This window comes from Natator depressus, chromosome 2 (assembly GCF_965152275.1).
Source record: "Natator depressus isolate rNatDep1 chromosome 2, rNatDep2.hap1, whole genome shotgun sequence".
NCBI classification, from domain to species: Eukaryota; Metazoa; Chordata; order Testudines; family Cheloniidae; genus Natator; species Natator depressus.
Window position 1 is genome coordinate 24,036,457 of NC_134235.1, and position 14,318 is coordinate 24,050,774.

General features: G+C 44.7%; 1 protein-coding gene across 1 annotated transcript in view; it reads right to left on the reverse strand.

Annotated features, from left to right (window-relative positions):
• Nucleotides 1-1,108: 1,108 nt before the first annotated feature.
• COL14A1 (collagen type XIV alpha 1 chain) overlaps nucleotides 1,109-14,318 on the reverse strand; it is a 176,873-nt gene continuing 163,663 nt past the window's right edge. Inside the window, exons 46-48 of the mRNA XM_074943899.1 lie at nucleotides 4,388-4,465; nucleotides 3,362-3,517; nucleotides 1,109-2,013 (exon numbers count right to left, since the gene is read on the reverse strand). Of these exons, the coding sequence (XP_074800000.1) occupies nucleotides 1,694-2,013; nucleotides 3,362-3,517; nucleotides 4,388-4,465 (554 nt within the window). The 3' untranslated portion in view covers nucleotides 1,109-1,693. The remainder of the gene's footprint in view (nucleotides 2,014-3,361; nucleotides 3,518-4,387; nucleotides 4,466-14,318) is intronic.

Consider the following 14,318-nt stretch of genomic DNA (forward strand, 5'->3'; position numbering starts at 1 on the left):
GCAATACAAATCTTGTTTCTGAGAGGTTTGTAAGTAGCCTTGGACATTAGTCCCTATGTGTATTCCACTGTGGGTACCCACGGAGCTGGAGAATTTTTGAAAGCAGTGTCCATTGGTCCACAAATGAGTTCTTCCTAACCTCATGCCTCAAAAAAGTAGATAAAGGCCAGGACGGACCAACTGCCTCACCTCCTGAGTACTGCTTGTCAGTCACCCACAGTGGAATACACATAGGGACCAGCACTCGAAGAGGAGAAGATTAACTGGAGGTTCTTTGAGATGTGTGGTCCCTCTCTGCATTCCACTCCCGGCTCTCCATCCTATCTGCTTTGGCTCATTTTCTGCTTCGTGGTAGAGAAAGGAGTGGAGAGTGGTCAGTCTTCCCCACCCTTGCTCTCCTCGTGCCCCCAACCAAGGAGATAAAGGGCACCAGCAGACACAGCTTTCAGAATTCCCGACTCTGGGCACATGGAGCACGTGACTACCCACAGGTAAGGACCACACATCTTGAAGAACCTCCAATTACTATAAGGTATGCAACTTCCTCTTTTTTAAATCCTACAAGAGGTTTTATCATTAAGATTAACATAACTGTTGCTTACTCTGGTCAGAACTCTGATTTGAGTTATATTTGCCTTTTTACATTTATGTGAATTATTATAGATTAAAGTACAGTAGTATGTGAATTGATTTGTGTCTTGAGTGGTTGCACTGTGCCATGATTAGCTGACCAAGTTGTTTTGCAGTTACAGATTCCAGTCCTTTGCTACCCATATGCAATATCCAGTGTCCACGTGCTGTATATTTCACATTCTGTTGTCTTATTCATATTTCGTCTTACACTAGTAGTTTTCAAGTAATAAATACAAATTTAATTTCAACTGTGTGCATTTTGTAGAGCAAAACAAACAAGTGTCCCATCCTACTTCTTTTGTCATTATGATACTACACTGAAGGCAAAAATAATAGGTCCTTAAGTGTTGTATTGAGAAAGTGTCTATATTCTGCCTTTACACGCTGCCATCTGAAGTTTAGTCCAAATATTTGGAGCTAAAATCAACAAAATGGAATGTTTACTTATAAAAGTTTGCAACTTTTATTTGCATACAAAACAATTGAAATAGGTTCACAATAAATTATCAGCATGTTCCCATAGAACTTTGTGTATTTTGAATAGATACTGTGAAAAAAATTCCATTAACATAAGACTTCTTTGTGAAGGGATGTAACAGCCAGGTATAAGGAAACCTAGTGAATATGCAGTGTCTTCAGTGGTGAATTAAGTAAGGTTGCTCGGTTAAGAAAACAATTTATCAAAATATTAATGGAACAAATCATATGGAGAAACATGGATAGCAAAATACTACTGAATTAACTTTTCTGAATTGTCTTAATTAAACCAGCTATTGTGATGCCTTTTTTTTTTAGATACAGTTTGAATAATGTGTCAAACAGTACACAAGAGTCTCAAAGGTCTATAAATGACCTTTTAATCTTCTAGCACCAACCCACTAAAATACTAATAGTTTCTGGCATGCAACATAATTACCATTATTTGTTCTTTTGAGGTGGCTGTGTACAATTTTTTTCCCTTTAACATATGAGCCTGTAACCATTTTCAATGATGATAATTTAGGCAACTGGACACAAGCCTAAAAATATATGCACATAAATTTTCCCTTTTAACAGTTCCTTAAGTGTTTTTTTTAATTGCCCTCTTACGTATTGGAGTGTTCACACTTCTTTTTGATATTTGCCTTCTGAAACGACTAATTCCAGGAGATCTCACTTCAATGGCTTCCATCTCTTCCTGAACAGGAGTAAACTCTGGTTGAGCAAGATGAGGTTCTGGATAGGAGGACTGGGGATATTGAGCTGGTTGGGGGTAGGACCCATGAACTATATACTGCTGTTGCTCACCATCATAAAGTTCCTCTGGGTCATAGATTTGGTAGGAGTTATGTGGCAATTGCACTATGGGGATGTCTTGATCAGTTGCATCACCGTATCCACCTTGACCCACCACCAGCGAGAGTATTTATATGGTTAGCACAGAAGGAGGGGAGCAGAAAATTAAAGTAATAATTAGGAAATTGGAATATTACATCTCTTTAAATACAATACATTTAATTCACAAAAAGAAACTGAAAACATTTAACACAATAAGCAGGAGAGATTGGAAACAAACCTACCACTCGACAGCCAAGTTAGTTGGAAATCATCACCAAAAATTACACCATTGTGCTTATTATATATTAAAGCAATTTGTCTGCTTTATCAGATTCCAATTATGTCCTAGAATCTATCATTAATGGACAGAAAAGGTCAGGCAAATTTTAATTTTAACAGGACAAGGAAGCTAAGTGCATATACAGCAGTAACACCAAGTCTGTTAGTGGCGGTCAATATTGTTGATGTAAAGTATAGGGCAGCTCAGTATCCATTTCTGACCTTCAGCCAAATGAAAGGAAAAATGCAACCAGAATGAGCCTTTCACCTTCTGGAGTGGAAGCCATTGTAAGGGATTGGGCCTTAAAATAGGAAATGAACAATAGAGGGTGGGGGTAGAGAGGAGAAAAGGATGGGAAGAGACGAACAACAAAAACATACAGATTAGTAAAACATACAAACTAAGCTGTCTCATGTATTACATTTGTAGTGACTAATAGCTTACTAAAACAGAAAATTAAAATGAAAGTCCAGTATCATGACTGTGTCATAATTCCTGTTAATTTCCTTCCATTGCCTCTATATATTATAATGGAAAATATTACAATACAGGATCCCTAAATTTTACAGAAGGGATTTTAGAAAAGATCCTGTTTTCTGGATTGTTTCATTGGTTATTGATGAGCACGTGCGTCCTTCTTTCAGGTTACAGTAGTTTTTGTTTAGTAGAGTTCATGCTTTCATGCTATATAGAAGCACATGAATGAGGAAACTGGGTAATATGTTTCAAAGACTACAAGATTCCACTGTCACAAACATTAGAAAATGGAGACTCAACAAATAAAACATTCAGTTGACAGGTAGTGGACGCATACAATCGGACAGTGCCACAAACACACACACGACAATACTGATACACTTCATTCATGGTATAGGCCTTCTGGGTTTGATGTGAATTTTCTTGTTTCTTACTCTGTTACACTCTTCTCTTAGTGTAAATCCATAAATTAGAACAGAACTAGACCCATAGCTTTTCAAGGGGTATCATGTTTTATGCAAGGTTTTATCAAAGGCCTCCATCTTACTTTGGCTGTTGGTAAAGGCACTACACTTCCTTCTCATCCCACCCCTTCTACAAAGCTGACTCCTAAAGGCTGGATAAAGACTATTTACACTGAAGAAATGTACTCACCTCCCACATCATACCCAGCACAAGAAGAAGGATCACAATAACCAGGTGGGCCAGAAGGACCCTGTGGACCAGGAACACCTGTATGACCAGCTGGGCCTCGTTGGCCTGGGGATCCTGGTGGCCCTGGGCTGCCAGTTCGACTTTCACCAGAAGGTCCTGCATAAAGTACATGCATGAAACAAGTAACTATCATCCTCAGTAAAAGCACTGCCTTTAGAACATCCTGGCAGCACTGGAAGCACCTGCTAGGATACCATGGCTCCGAGAGTGCTGTAAATACCCAGGGAGACAGCTTAACTAAAGAGGAAGGGATTCCTGGGAACTCCTTAAAACTCCCCCAGCAAACTCGGAAGAGTTTTGGGTGATTACCCTACTGCTGATAAGCCTCACATCCTCTCTGGATACTGCTAAGTCATCCCTACCACAGAGTTTTTTTATCCTGAAAGTTTATTATAATACTTCTGATAAGCAAATGTTTGCAGTCAAGGCTCAGCAGATTGCACCAAGTGTCAGGTAACGCTTCGGGGAGGTTAGTCACACCTGGAATACTCTGCCTTTCTAGCAATATATTCAGTGGGGGAAATCCTGACTCTACTGAAGTCAAATCTATTTTTTCCATTGATGTCTACTGGGCCAGGATTTCACCCTGTATATTTTATCGTGAACTAAGTATAAACCTTTCCAGCAGTCATAAATGTTTCAATAAGAAACCAAATATAGCCACTCCTGGTCATCAATCCCTTATTCCACAAAAGCACATGTCCTTTGGACAAGTGGTTTATTGTAGGCAAAGGGAGAATATGTGTGTGACTGACACAGTGTCATCATGTTATGCTGGGTTGTGATGTCATGACACAAGCATTGTGACACTGAGGTGCCCAACGTAGATTTGGGACACTAAGGGTCCTGCTGCCTAAACCTGCAAGGTGCTAGACAGACCCCTGAGAATCTCAACTGGCCTGCAAATACTAGGATGGGTTACAGCTGTGTGTTAACCCTAAGTGCTCTGGAGAACGATAACTTTACCTGCAGGCCCTGGTGGGCCTCTGGGCCCTTGTGTTCCAACACCTGGGTTGCCTCTTTCTCCTTTCTCGCCTGGTAAACCTATTGAAATATTAACAATCAGAACAACAGCTTTAACATAGGTCTTTATAAACCGGCTGCTTGTCTCAGTCATCTTTCCACAGACTGGTGTTTGGTATTGAAAGTTGGGGATCCTATCTCTCCTTCCTGCTACAGACAGTCTACCAAAGGGGGGTCACAACTTTCCTAGGCCTGCTGCCAGTATGGCACCAGCAGGGTAGAAAGAGAGGAAGCATAGGCCACACTGCCCCAGAGGATCAGCAGAGAAGGTGCAGCAGGGGGTCAGCAAAGGTGGCTTTGCGCCTCGCTACTTCCAGTCTGCTCCAATGCAGCCTCTGGAATAAATTAAGAGTAAGCCCCAGCTGGCCACAGCTGTCTCTGTAGTGCGCTACAGCCCAGAATAGCCAGGCCATTTTGTGCTTCACCAACTCCCTGCCCCTAAAGCAGGGCCTGTGCTGGTCCCATACCACCCTTGCACTGGCAGGAATCCTCAGGGGGCCACTGCAGCCCCTTTAAGAGCAATGGAAAGAAGCTACAACGAGGCACAGAATCTGGTCCCAAGAACAGGTAATAAGGCCCAGTCTGAGGTAGCCAGTTCCATGCAGCTCTGATGTCCCTCCTGCCACAGCAGGTGAGTTAGGTACCTCCACGCCCACCCCTTCCAACATGGCTGAACTGCCCTGAAAACATCAACTCAGTATCTGATCTATATCATAGGAGACCACATAGCCAGTAGGCTAGAAAAAGCCCTACATTAATATCTCCTGAACTACACCTAGAGCATCCTTTCATACACTTGCTATAAAGCAGCTATCCCAACATAAGAAAAATACCCTAAGAACCGCCATACTAGGTCCAAATAATGGTCCAACTAGCTCAGTATCCTGTCTTCTAACAGTGGCCAAAAGGCGGGGCAGGGGTGGGGGCTTGGAGGAATGAGTGGAGTTGGCCCAGGCCCACGGCAGAGGATTGGGAGGTCAAGACCCCCCCATCTCCCCTCCGCCCCGAGGAAGAGAGGAAGTCGGCACCTGTGCCAACGCCTATTACTCCCCATGCCTTGTGTAGGAAGCCTAGGTGCCTAACTCAATGCTGAGGCGTCCACTAGTCAGAAAAGAATGGGATTCACATAAGCCGGCATGCTGAGCAGGAGCTGCCTAAGCTAGCCAATAGGAAATGCCAAGGAGAGGAGCATCGCCTAAGCCCTGTCCTTCAAAGGGAGCTGGGCACCTAAGTCTGGGCCCAAGGGAGGCACCTCCCTCTGCTTAAAGATTCACAGCCATGAACGGCTGTGACCCTAACAAACCCTCAGTGCCAAGTGGTAAAGGGATCGCTGTTCTGTAACAGTAGCCCCTGACAGGCCTGACATACTCATTCGTAGTGGACAAAATCCACTACATTGCTGTCATGATATTTATCTATAAAAAGGGTCATGTATGATCTTAAACCAAAGCCAGGATCATGCTGGTCATTCACATCATTGTAAAATGCATATAAGCGTGAGGTTTTAAAAAGTTATGGCTATGCACTGACAGAATGCCCTGACTGTTTGTATCAAGGTATTATTCCCAATGAAAAACTGGTTTCCTGCCAGACCATCTGAAATGGTCTGTCTGTTGAAATATAAATTGAGTATTGGCTCATTCACAATCACCCTTCTGAGCTGAAGGCAGATGGAAGGCGGTGAGACGTAACAGGAGGAGAACAGCAGGGGGAAAAGAGCTTTCTCTGGGCTCAGGGGTGCGCTGCCTTCAAAGATATATTGGACTATACCTGGGGGACAGGGACAGCACCCTGTTATCCTGCACTTGAGGATGTAATTGGGCAGTGTGATTACATTAATGAAAATGGGATTCCCAACCTGTCCTGGTTGGAAACACAGCAAGAAAGCTTTAGGGGAGAGATAGGGTGACCACCTTTACTGGAAGGAAATAGGGGAAAGCACATGAAAAATAAGGGACAGTGCTTTACTTTAAGGGACATTTTAAGGAAACGCCATTTCCCTTTATATATCATGTATTTTGCTCTCAAGTGTATGTTTTTACTCCCCTCGAGTATACAATGCAATTATCATAAACTGCCATTTAATGTTTAAAATGGTCAAGGAGCATCCCTTAAAATTAGCTTGGGTGGTCACCCTACTGAGAAACTATATCAGACAAGAATTTTAGACTGTTTAAATAAAATGAATTGTAGACTCTAAGAAGCATGTTACACTTCTTGTTTTATATGTCATTATTTTTGTTTCTATTATCCTTACTCGCAAAAAGAAAAGGAGGACTTGTGGCACCTTAGAGACTAACAAATTTATTTGAGCATAAGCTTTCGTGAGCTACAGCTCACAAAAGCTTATGCTCAAATAAATTTGTTAGTCTCTAAGGTGCCACAAGTCCTCCTTTTCTTTTTGCGGATACAGACTAACACGGCTGTACTCTGAAACCTAACCTTACTCGGTAGCTCTTAAATCTTAATCTTTGACAACAAACATATGGTTGTTTCACTATAAATATATCTTTGTCGTGTTGTGTTATAAAAGACCTAATCCTGAGTTGTACCAATTAAGCTATATTTATTCCCTTGGGAACAGGGAATCTGGTAAATTAGTGTGTCCAGTGACAGGGGCTGGATACTACAGGGGGATGCTTTCAGAGGGGGTCAGGGTTTGGGGCGCACCTCTTATTTATCTGCAAGGCAAAGGAGGGGCTGGCAGAGCTCTGAGGATGTTGTTTGGGTGGCTAACGGACTGGTGGTGTCAGGGACCTGACAACTAGTTATTCACAAACGAGTCTCTCTCTCTCAGGCAGGTTAGTAACAGGGTGTCTTTCAGTCCTGAGCACCCCGAGATAGTGTCACACGCTTCTCATGGAGTTAGGCACCAAAATCCTTTCTATAAAATAAATAATAAATGAGGATCCAGCAGCCCCCCTTACAACTGTTAGCCCAGTGGTTGGAGCACTCACACACAAGTTCAAATCCCCCCTCTACCAGATGTGGGGCAGAGATTTGAACCCAAGTCTCATCTCAGAGATTGGAACCCAAGACACTGGGCTATAAGAGTACCCTGGGAACGGTCTCTCTCAATCTCTCCTGTTGAAACTGTTCCACTTTCCACTACCCATACCATCATTTTGGGCAATGCCTTACGCTGGATAAGTGGGGCACTGCCTAGTTTGAGGATCCCCCTGGGGCTTAGGCACTCGGGCATCAGGACCAAGGTAGCTGTGCATGTGCCCAGCAGTAGAAATTTGGGCACCTTAGGGATTTTACCAGCAGAAATGTAGGCACCTAGGGAATGTAGGCACCAGCTGAGCAGGGATTAGTTTGAAATTTTGGATTTATGTGCCTAAATCCCTTTGCAGATTTAAGTCTTTATGTCTCACGCATGAATTTATGGAAGTCAAAATCTTTTAAAAACTCACTACCATTAAAAATGAAATGCTTCTTTTTAGCTGTGCGCAGCGATTAAATTCAGTGCCTGTGGCCGCCTCGCCACTTGATGGCTGTAATGCAGTGCCGTTTCTTCTACATCTGGGGGTAACATTAGACTAAGGCCTGTGTCAGAACGTGTTAAACGTGTTACCAAATGTTCCTTTTATCATTTGAGAAATATTACCAGAGTACACCCCAATCCCTGCAGCCCTGACCTGGAGATTGGAATTCACGCCTCTATAACAGCTAGACTTGATTACTGTAATTCTTCATTTCCTGAATTGCCTGCCAAAATGTATCTGCAAGCTATCATAGCAACTCAACAGCCAGGATTCTGACCCCTTAGCATGCAACTCCTACTCCAGAGTCCTCACACTGGCTTCCAGGATGATGTCATGTTCATCTTTAAAGTCTTGCTCTTATCATGACCAACAGCTGGGTTCTGTTTTGCTTATTTGATATTTTCCCTCAGCTTACTAAGCTCCTTAGAACAGGCGTTAGCATTTATCCCATTGTTTAAAGTCACAAATGGCCAGGGTAAAATTTTCAAAAGTGCCTAAGTCCCATTCTTAAAGTAACTTAGGTCCTAGAATCCCCAATCCTATTGCAAGGCAATGGGACTTAAGCTCTTAAGTCACTCAGGCACTTTTCAAAATTTTACCCCAGTGTTCTTTCTTCTGCATTTCTTTGCAAAGCAATATTTTGCCTGCTGGTCTCAGGGCTCCTGAAGTTCTATCCCTTTCATACATCTGAGCTGAAGACTTCTCTTTGAAATCTAGCATTTGGTTACTATGTAACCTTCAATTTCTTTGTGAAATGCTATGAGACACCTTGTGTGAATGGTTTTATTGTACGGTATATGTGGGAAGTAGTCCCAGATTGATACAACCCACATGTTAATTCCTGTGGGAGCCTGCCTCAGAAGCATGCTAAACAATACTTACGTGATCAGGGGCTGAATTCCTCCTGCTTTTAAAAATGAATTCCTTGTGCCAAATTTTAGCTCTGGATTCCAAATGCAAAATATTTTCTAGGTATTACTGAGACAGTTGACGTGCCATGGTAGCTGCAAAAAAGGGGACTAAACCCTCCATTGCACTCTGTTAGCTTTGTTGTGGGTACTACAGCAAGGCAAATGCATTTAAAGTGCCACAGCAGTACATGAGAGAGACAAGGTGGGTGAATCAATATCTTTTATTGGACCAACTTCCATTGGTAAGAGAGACAAGCTTTCAAGATTATACAGGTCTTTTTCAGGTCCGGGAAAGGTACTCAGAGTGTCACAGCTAAACACAAGGTGGAACAGACTGTTTAGCAGAGGTAGTTAACATACTTTCTCAGAGATCATTCACGGTGAAGTGGCTCATTAACTCTGCAGTCATAATTTTCACATTCAACAACAAACACTTTGTCCAAACATGAGAACAGCCATAGGTACTTGGATGCCAACCTCATCATGGGCCACAGTGAGGAAGAATTTCTGGACGAACACACCATGAAACCAATGATATATCAATGATATTTTTATTCTCTGGACTGATGACCTAAAATCCCTCAGATTTCCCTCTCAACTTCAGGAACCACCACCCAGCTATCAAACTCTGTCTAGAACGCTCCTGCACCAGCATCAACTTCCTGGACACCACAACTGACTTCAACAACAGAACCCTCCAGACAACTATGCACAAGAAACCCACAGATCACCACGTTTACCTTTACAGATCCAGTAACAACCCCAAACACACCAAGAAATCTGTTAGCTACAGCCAGGCACTCAGATACCACAGAATATGCTCCAAGGAAAAAATACAGGATACATACCTTAACTACTATAAAAACTCCATGGCCCACTTGTGCCACAACACTTGTTTTTCTGCATATAAAAGCCAGGGCCAGTGTTAAGGGGTAGCAAGCAGGACAATTACCCCGGGCCCTCCCCACAGTGGGCACCGCAAAGCTAAGTTGCTCGGGCTTCGGCTTTTGCCCTGGCTTGGGGCCCCAGGCTGCAGGCCTGCACAGCGGGACATTGGCTTTCTGCGCTGGGCCATAGCGAATCTAATGCTGGCCATGCTTAGCAGATCCCCTGAAACCTGCCCGCAGCCCCCTATAGGGCCCCAGACCCCTGGCTGGGAACCACTGCCTTAACACACTTAAAATTACCTTTATCAAACAAGGGCTCCCCACTAGAGAAGTAGATTGCATCATGGAATGGGCCACACAAATACCTCAAGAAAACCTGCTTCAATACAGAAAAAAACAAAACAACCCTCCAACCCAGGGGTGGGCAAACTATGGCCCGCGGGCTGGATCCGGCCCCTCAGGGCTTTGGATCCCGCCCGTGGGATTGCCCCCCGTGGTGCCACAGGCCCCGTGCTGCTCTCAGAAGCAGCCGCACCAAGTCCCTGAGGCCCCGGGGCGTGGGGGCAGGCAGAGGGCTCCGTGCGTTGCCCTTGCCTCCAGGCACCGCACCTCGCAGCTCCCAGGGACGTGGTTTCAGCTGCTTCCCGGAGTGGCGCGGCATGGTGCCAGGGCAGGCAGGCAGGCAAGGAGCCTGCCCTGGCCCCAGTGCACACCACTGCCACCCCACAGCCGCTTTAGGTAAGCGGCGCCAGGCCAGAGCCCGAACCCCTCCTGGACCCCGCCCCCCAACTCCTTGCCCTAAGCCCCCTGCCGCATCTTGCACCCCTCCTGCACCCCAACCCCCTGCCCTGAGCCCCCTGCCGCACCCTGCACCCCTCCGGCACCCCTGCCATGAGCCCCCTCCTTCATGCCACACCCCTCCTGCACCCCAACCCCCTTCCCTGAGCCCCCTCATACACTCCGCACCCCTCCTCTGCCCCAATCCCTTGCCCTGAGCCCATTCCTGCACACCGCACCCCCTCCCACACCTCACATTCCCTTCCGCACCCCAACTCCCTGCCCCGGCCCTGCATACAATTTCCCCACCCAGATGCAGCCCTCAGCCCAAAAAGTTTGCCCACCCCGCTCCAACCTCACCCACTAAGGGTATGTCTACACTACCCGCTGGATCGGCGAGCAGCGATCGATCCAGCGGGGATCGATTTATTGCGTCTAGTCTAGATGGGATAAATTGACCCCCGAGCGCTCTCCCGTCGATTTCTGTACTCCACCACCGCGAGAGGTGCAGGCAGAGTCGACGGGGGAGCAGCAGCAGTCAACTCACTGTAGTGAAGACACTACGGTGAGTAGGTCTAAGTACTCGACTTCAGCTACGTTATTCACATGGCTGAAGTTGTGTAACTTAGATTGAAACCCCCACCTAGTGTAGACTAGGGCTTAGTTATCACCTACCGCCCCAAACTGGAACCCATACAGGGTGTCATCAAACAATTACAACCCATACTTGATGGGGACCACATCCTGAAAGAAATATTTCCTGAACCCCCACTTCTGGCCTTCAAACAACCTCCCAGCCTCTCCAAGCTCATCATTAGAAGCAAGCTCCCCACAGCAAGCTCCTCCCTGGGCTCACCAACTCCAAGTCTCGCCAGATCCTGCCATAATAACAGATGCAAAACCTGCAGACATTGCTCCACGGCTACGATGATCAATACCCCCCCTCCCCAAGATCCCTGGGCCCTTTCAAGATCCATGAACCCTACACATGCCTATCACAACATGTGATATATCACATCCAGTGCATTAAATGCCCCAATAACAATTATGTGAGTGAAACCAGACAATCACTACAGTCCCAAGTGAACAAACAGAAAAATGATAAAAGACAAAAACACCCTATCTCCTGTGGATCACCATATCTGACCTTTCAATCTTCATCCTCAAAGGAAACCTGTACAACACTTTCAAAAGACAAGCATGGAAGCTTAAATTCATAACTTTGCTAGACATTAAACACTATATCTCAATAAAAGACACTGGATTTATGGCTTATTATAACAGTCTGTAACCCACTAACTCCCCTTTTTTTGTCCTATGACTGCAGAGGTGTTAACAGGCCACTTCAGCTTGGATGGTCTATTAGAAAACATGTTAATCACTTATGCTAAGGTCATGTCTACACTTGCCACGTAAAGCGCAAAAAGTCCTTTTCTGTGCAAAAACTGTGGAAGTGTCTACACTTGCCAATGACCTTTTGCGCTGAAACTCAGAATTTCACCACAAAAAGAACACCACCTCCACGAGAGGCATTCAGATCTTACCGGTGATAATTCTGCGGTGATGTGCAAGTGAAGACATGTTCTTCCTGTTTACTCAGCTTTTAGCAGCTCTGCTGCTCTGACACCAGGTAAACAGACGTCTGCCCCTCTCCCTGTAAAGCCCCAGGAACTCTGAAGCTTCCCTTCCTGTTTTCTTGGCAAGTGCTCACTTATCATCTGGCCAGGTGACAATGGCTGCTCCATGGAGCAAACGATCCCCTGCTTGAAGCAATGCTGAGCTCCTGGAGCTGATCAGTGTTTGGGGAGAGGAAGCTGTGCAGGGACGCAGGATGCCCCACGATCGCCCTCCCCCCCACAAGACCTATCCTCAAAATGGAGAGAGCTGCACTGTGGGATAGCTGCCCTCAGTGCGCTGCTCTCATCGGCGATGGAAGTCCTGCAAATGTGAACACGATCTGAGGCCTGTGGAAGTAAGTGAGAACACAAACCAGCGCTTTTCTTTTACCAGTTCCCTATCGCTGGTGAAACTGACAGCGCAAAAACTCTGCAAGTGTAGACAGAGCCTAAACAATCTGTTCCACCTTGTATTTAGCGTGACACTCTGAGTACCTTTCCTGGATCTGAAGAGCTCTGTGTAGCTCAAAAGCTTGTCTCTTTCACCAGCAGAAGCTGGGGCAATGAAAGATATTACCTCACCCACCTTGCCACACCGCAAACAATAGTAGTACGTGTTTGCCTGCTGCATGTGCCAGCATTTGCTTCCAGAACAAAGTCTGCAGAGTGCATTGCTTTGTTCATGAAAACTGTAAAAGACTTGCCTGCAGTAAACATCTGGAATCTATGTGGTTATTTAGTATAAGCCCCATTTTAAGCTTACACTAAGCCAGCAATAATATGGTGCTTCAGAAAGCAACTGCCACAAGAGGTTTCAAACCACAACTCTTCCCACACTGAATTATTATTCCTTCACATACACACATACACCAGGTGAAATTATATCAATAAGCAATGGCAAATTTGAAACATGGCTATTCAAACTGAGAAACTATGTACACTGTGGGCTAAACTCGGAGGTCTTCACTTGGATTTTATTTAGTCTTTACTCAGGCAAACTCTCATTGAAGTCATCTGCATGGCAAACACCCAAAACAGCACAGCAGAGCATAGGAAAATAAATCTACTTCAGGTTGCTTGTGATCTAAATTCCTTCCTGAGTAAAAGCTAAGGCTAAGAGAGCCTCCTTCAATCGTAAAACTCATAAGAGGGAGCCAAAGAGGGGGTAATGCCATCTTGTGGAGATTTCTCCAGAATTTTCTGTTGGGGGTGGAATTCTTAGATCCAAACATCACAGAGTTTAAAAGGGCAATTAGATCATCTGGTATGACATCTTGTGTATCACAGGCCATTAAATTTCACCCAGTTGCCCCTATATTGAGCCCAATAACTTGTGTTTGGCTAAAGCATATTTTCCAGAAAAGCAACCTGACCTAATCTAAAAATATCAAGAGATTGCAAATCCACCACTTCCACTGGTAGTTTGTTCCAATGGTTAGTCACCCTCACTGTTAGAAATTTGTGACTAATTTCTAGTTTGATTTTTTCTGGCTTCAGCTTCCAGCCATTGGTTCTTGTTTCTCTGTTAGATTAAAGAGTCCTTTACTATCCAGTAGTTTCTCCCCATGACAGTACTTCTTCTTTCATGAGAGAGACATTAGTGATGTTCCAGTAACTATGTCCAGATTAGTGAGACAGCTTTGGGAGATGCTTGATGTAGGTCTGAGATGCCACCTGCAAACGACCAAAGCGGGCACTGATTTAAAATGTGGTCTACAGTTTCTGACTGGTGTTCACAGTCACACTGTGCCTTGCCTATCATCTCCCGAAGGTGTGAGAGATGACAGCCATGCAATGTTCTAAAATGGTTCAATGTGGACCATTGATTCCAGGGCAGGTTGAAGCCTGGAAGTTCTTTTGTGGGGTTGGCAGTCAAGTGTGTGTTTGGGACATTAGCATTATCCCAGATTTGTCTCCAACGTGGATGAGGATTGAATGGGGACACTTTAAGAGCTTTAACTCAATCCCCAAAAGGCGTGCAAGATTTCAGATGTGTTTTCATAAGGTTATGGAGGGCCTCATGAATTGGCAAATTCAGGTTGACCACAGTTTGGTTGTACTCATGAGCTGTACATATGTCTCTCCAGATTTTGGATAGGGGTATATGTGCAAGAGTGGGCAACCATTGAACAGGTGTTGATTTTAATGTTCTAGTTATGATTCTCATCATGGAATTAAGATGCACATCCAGAGAT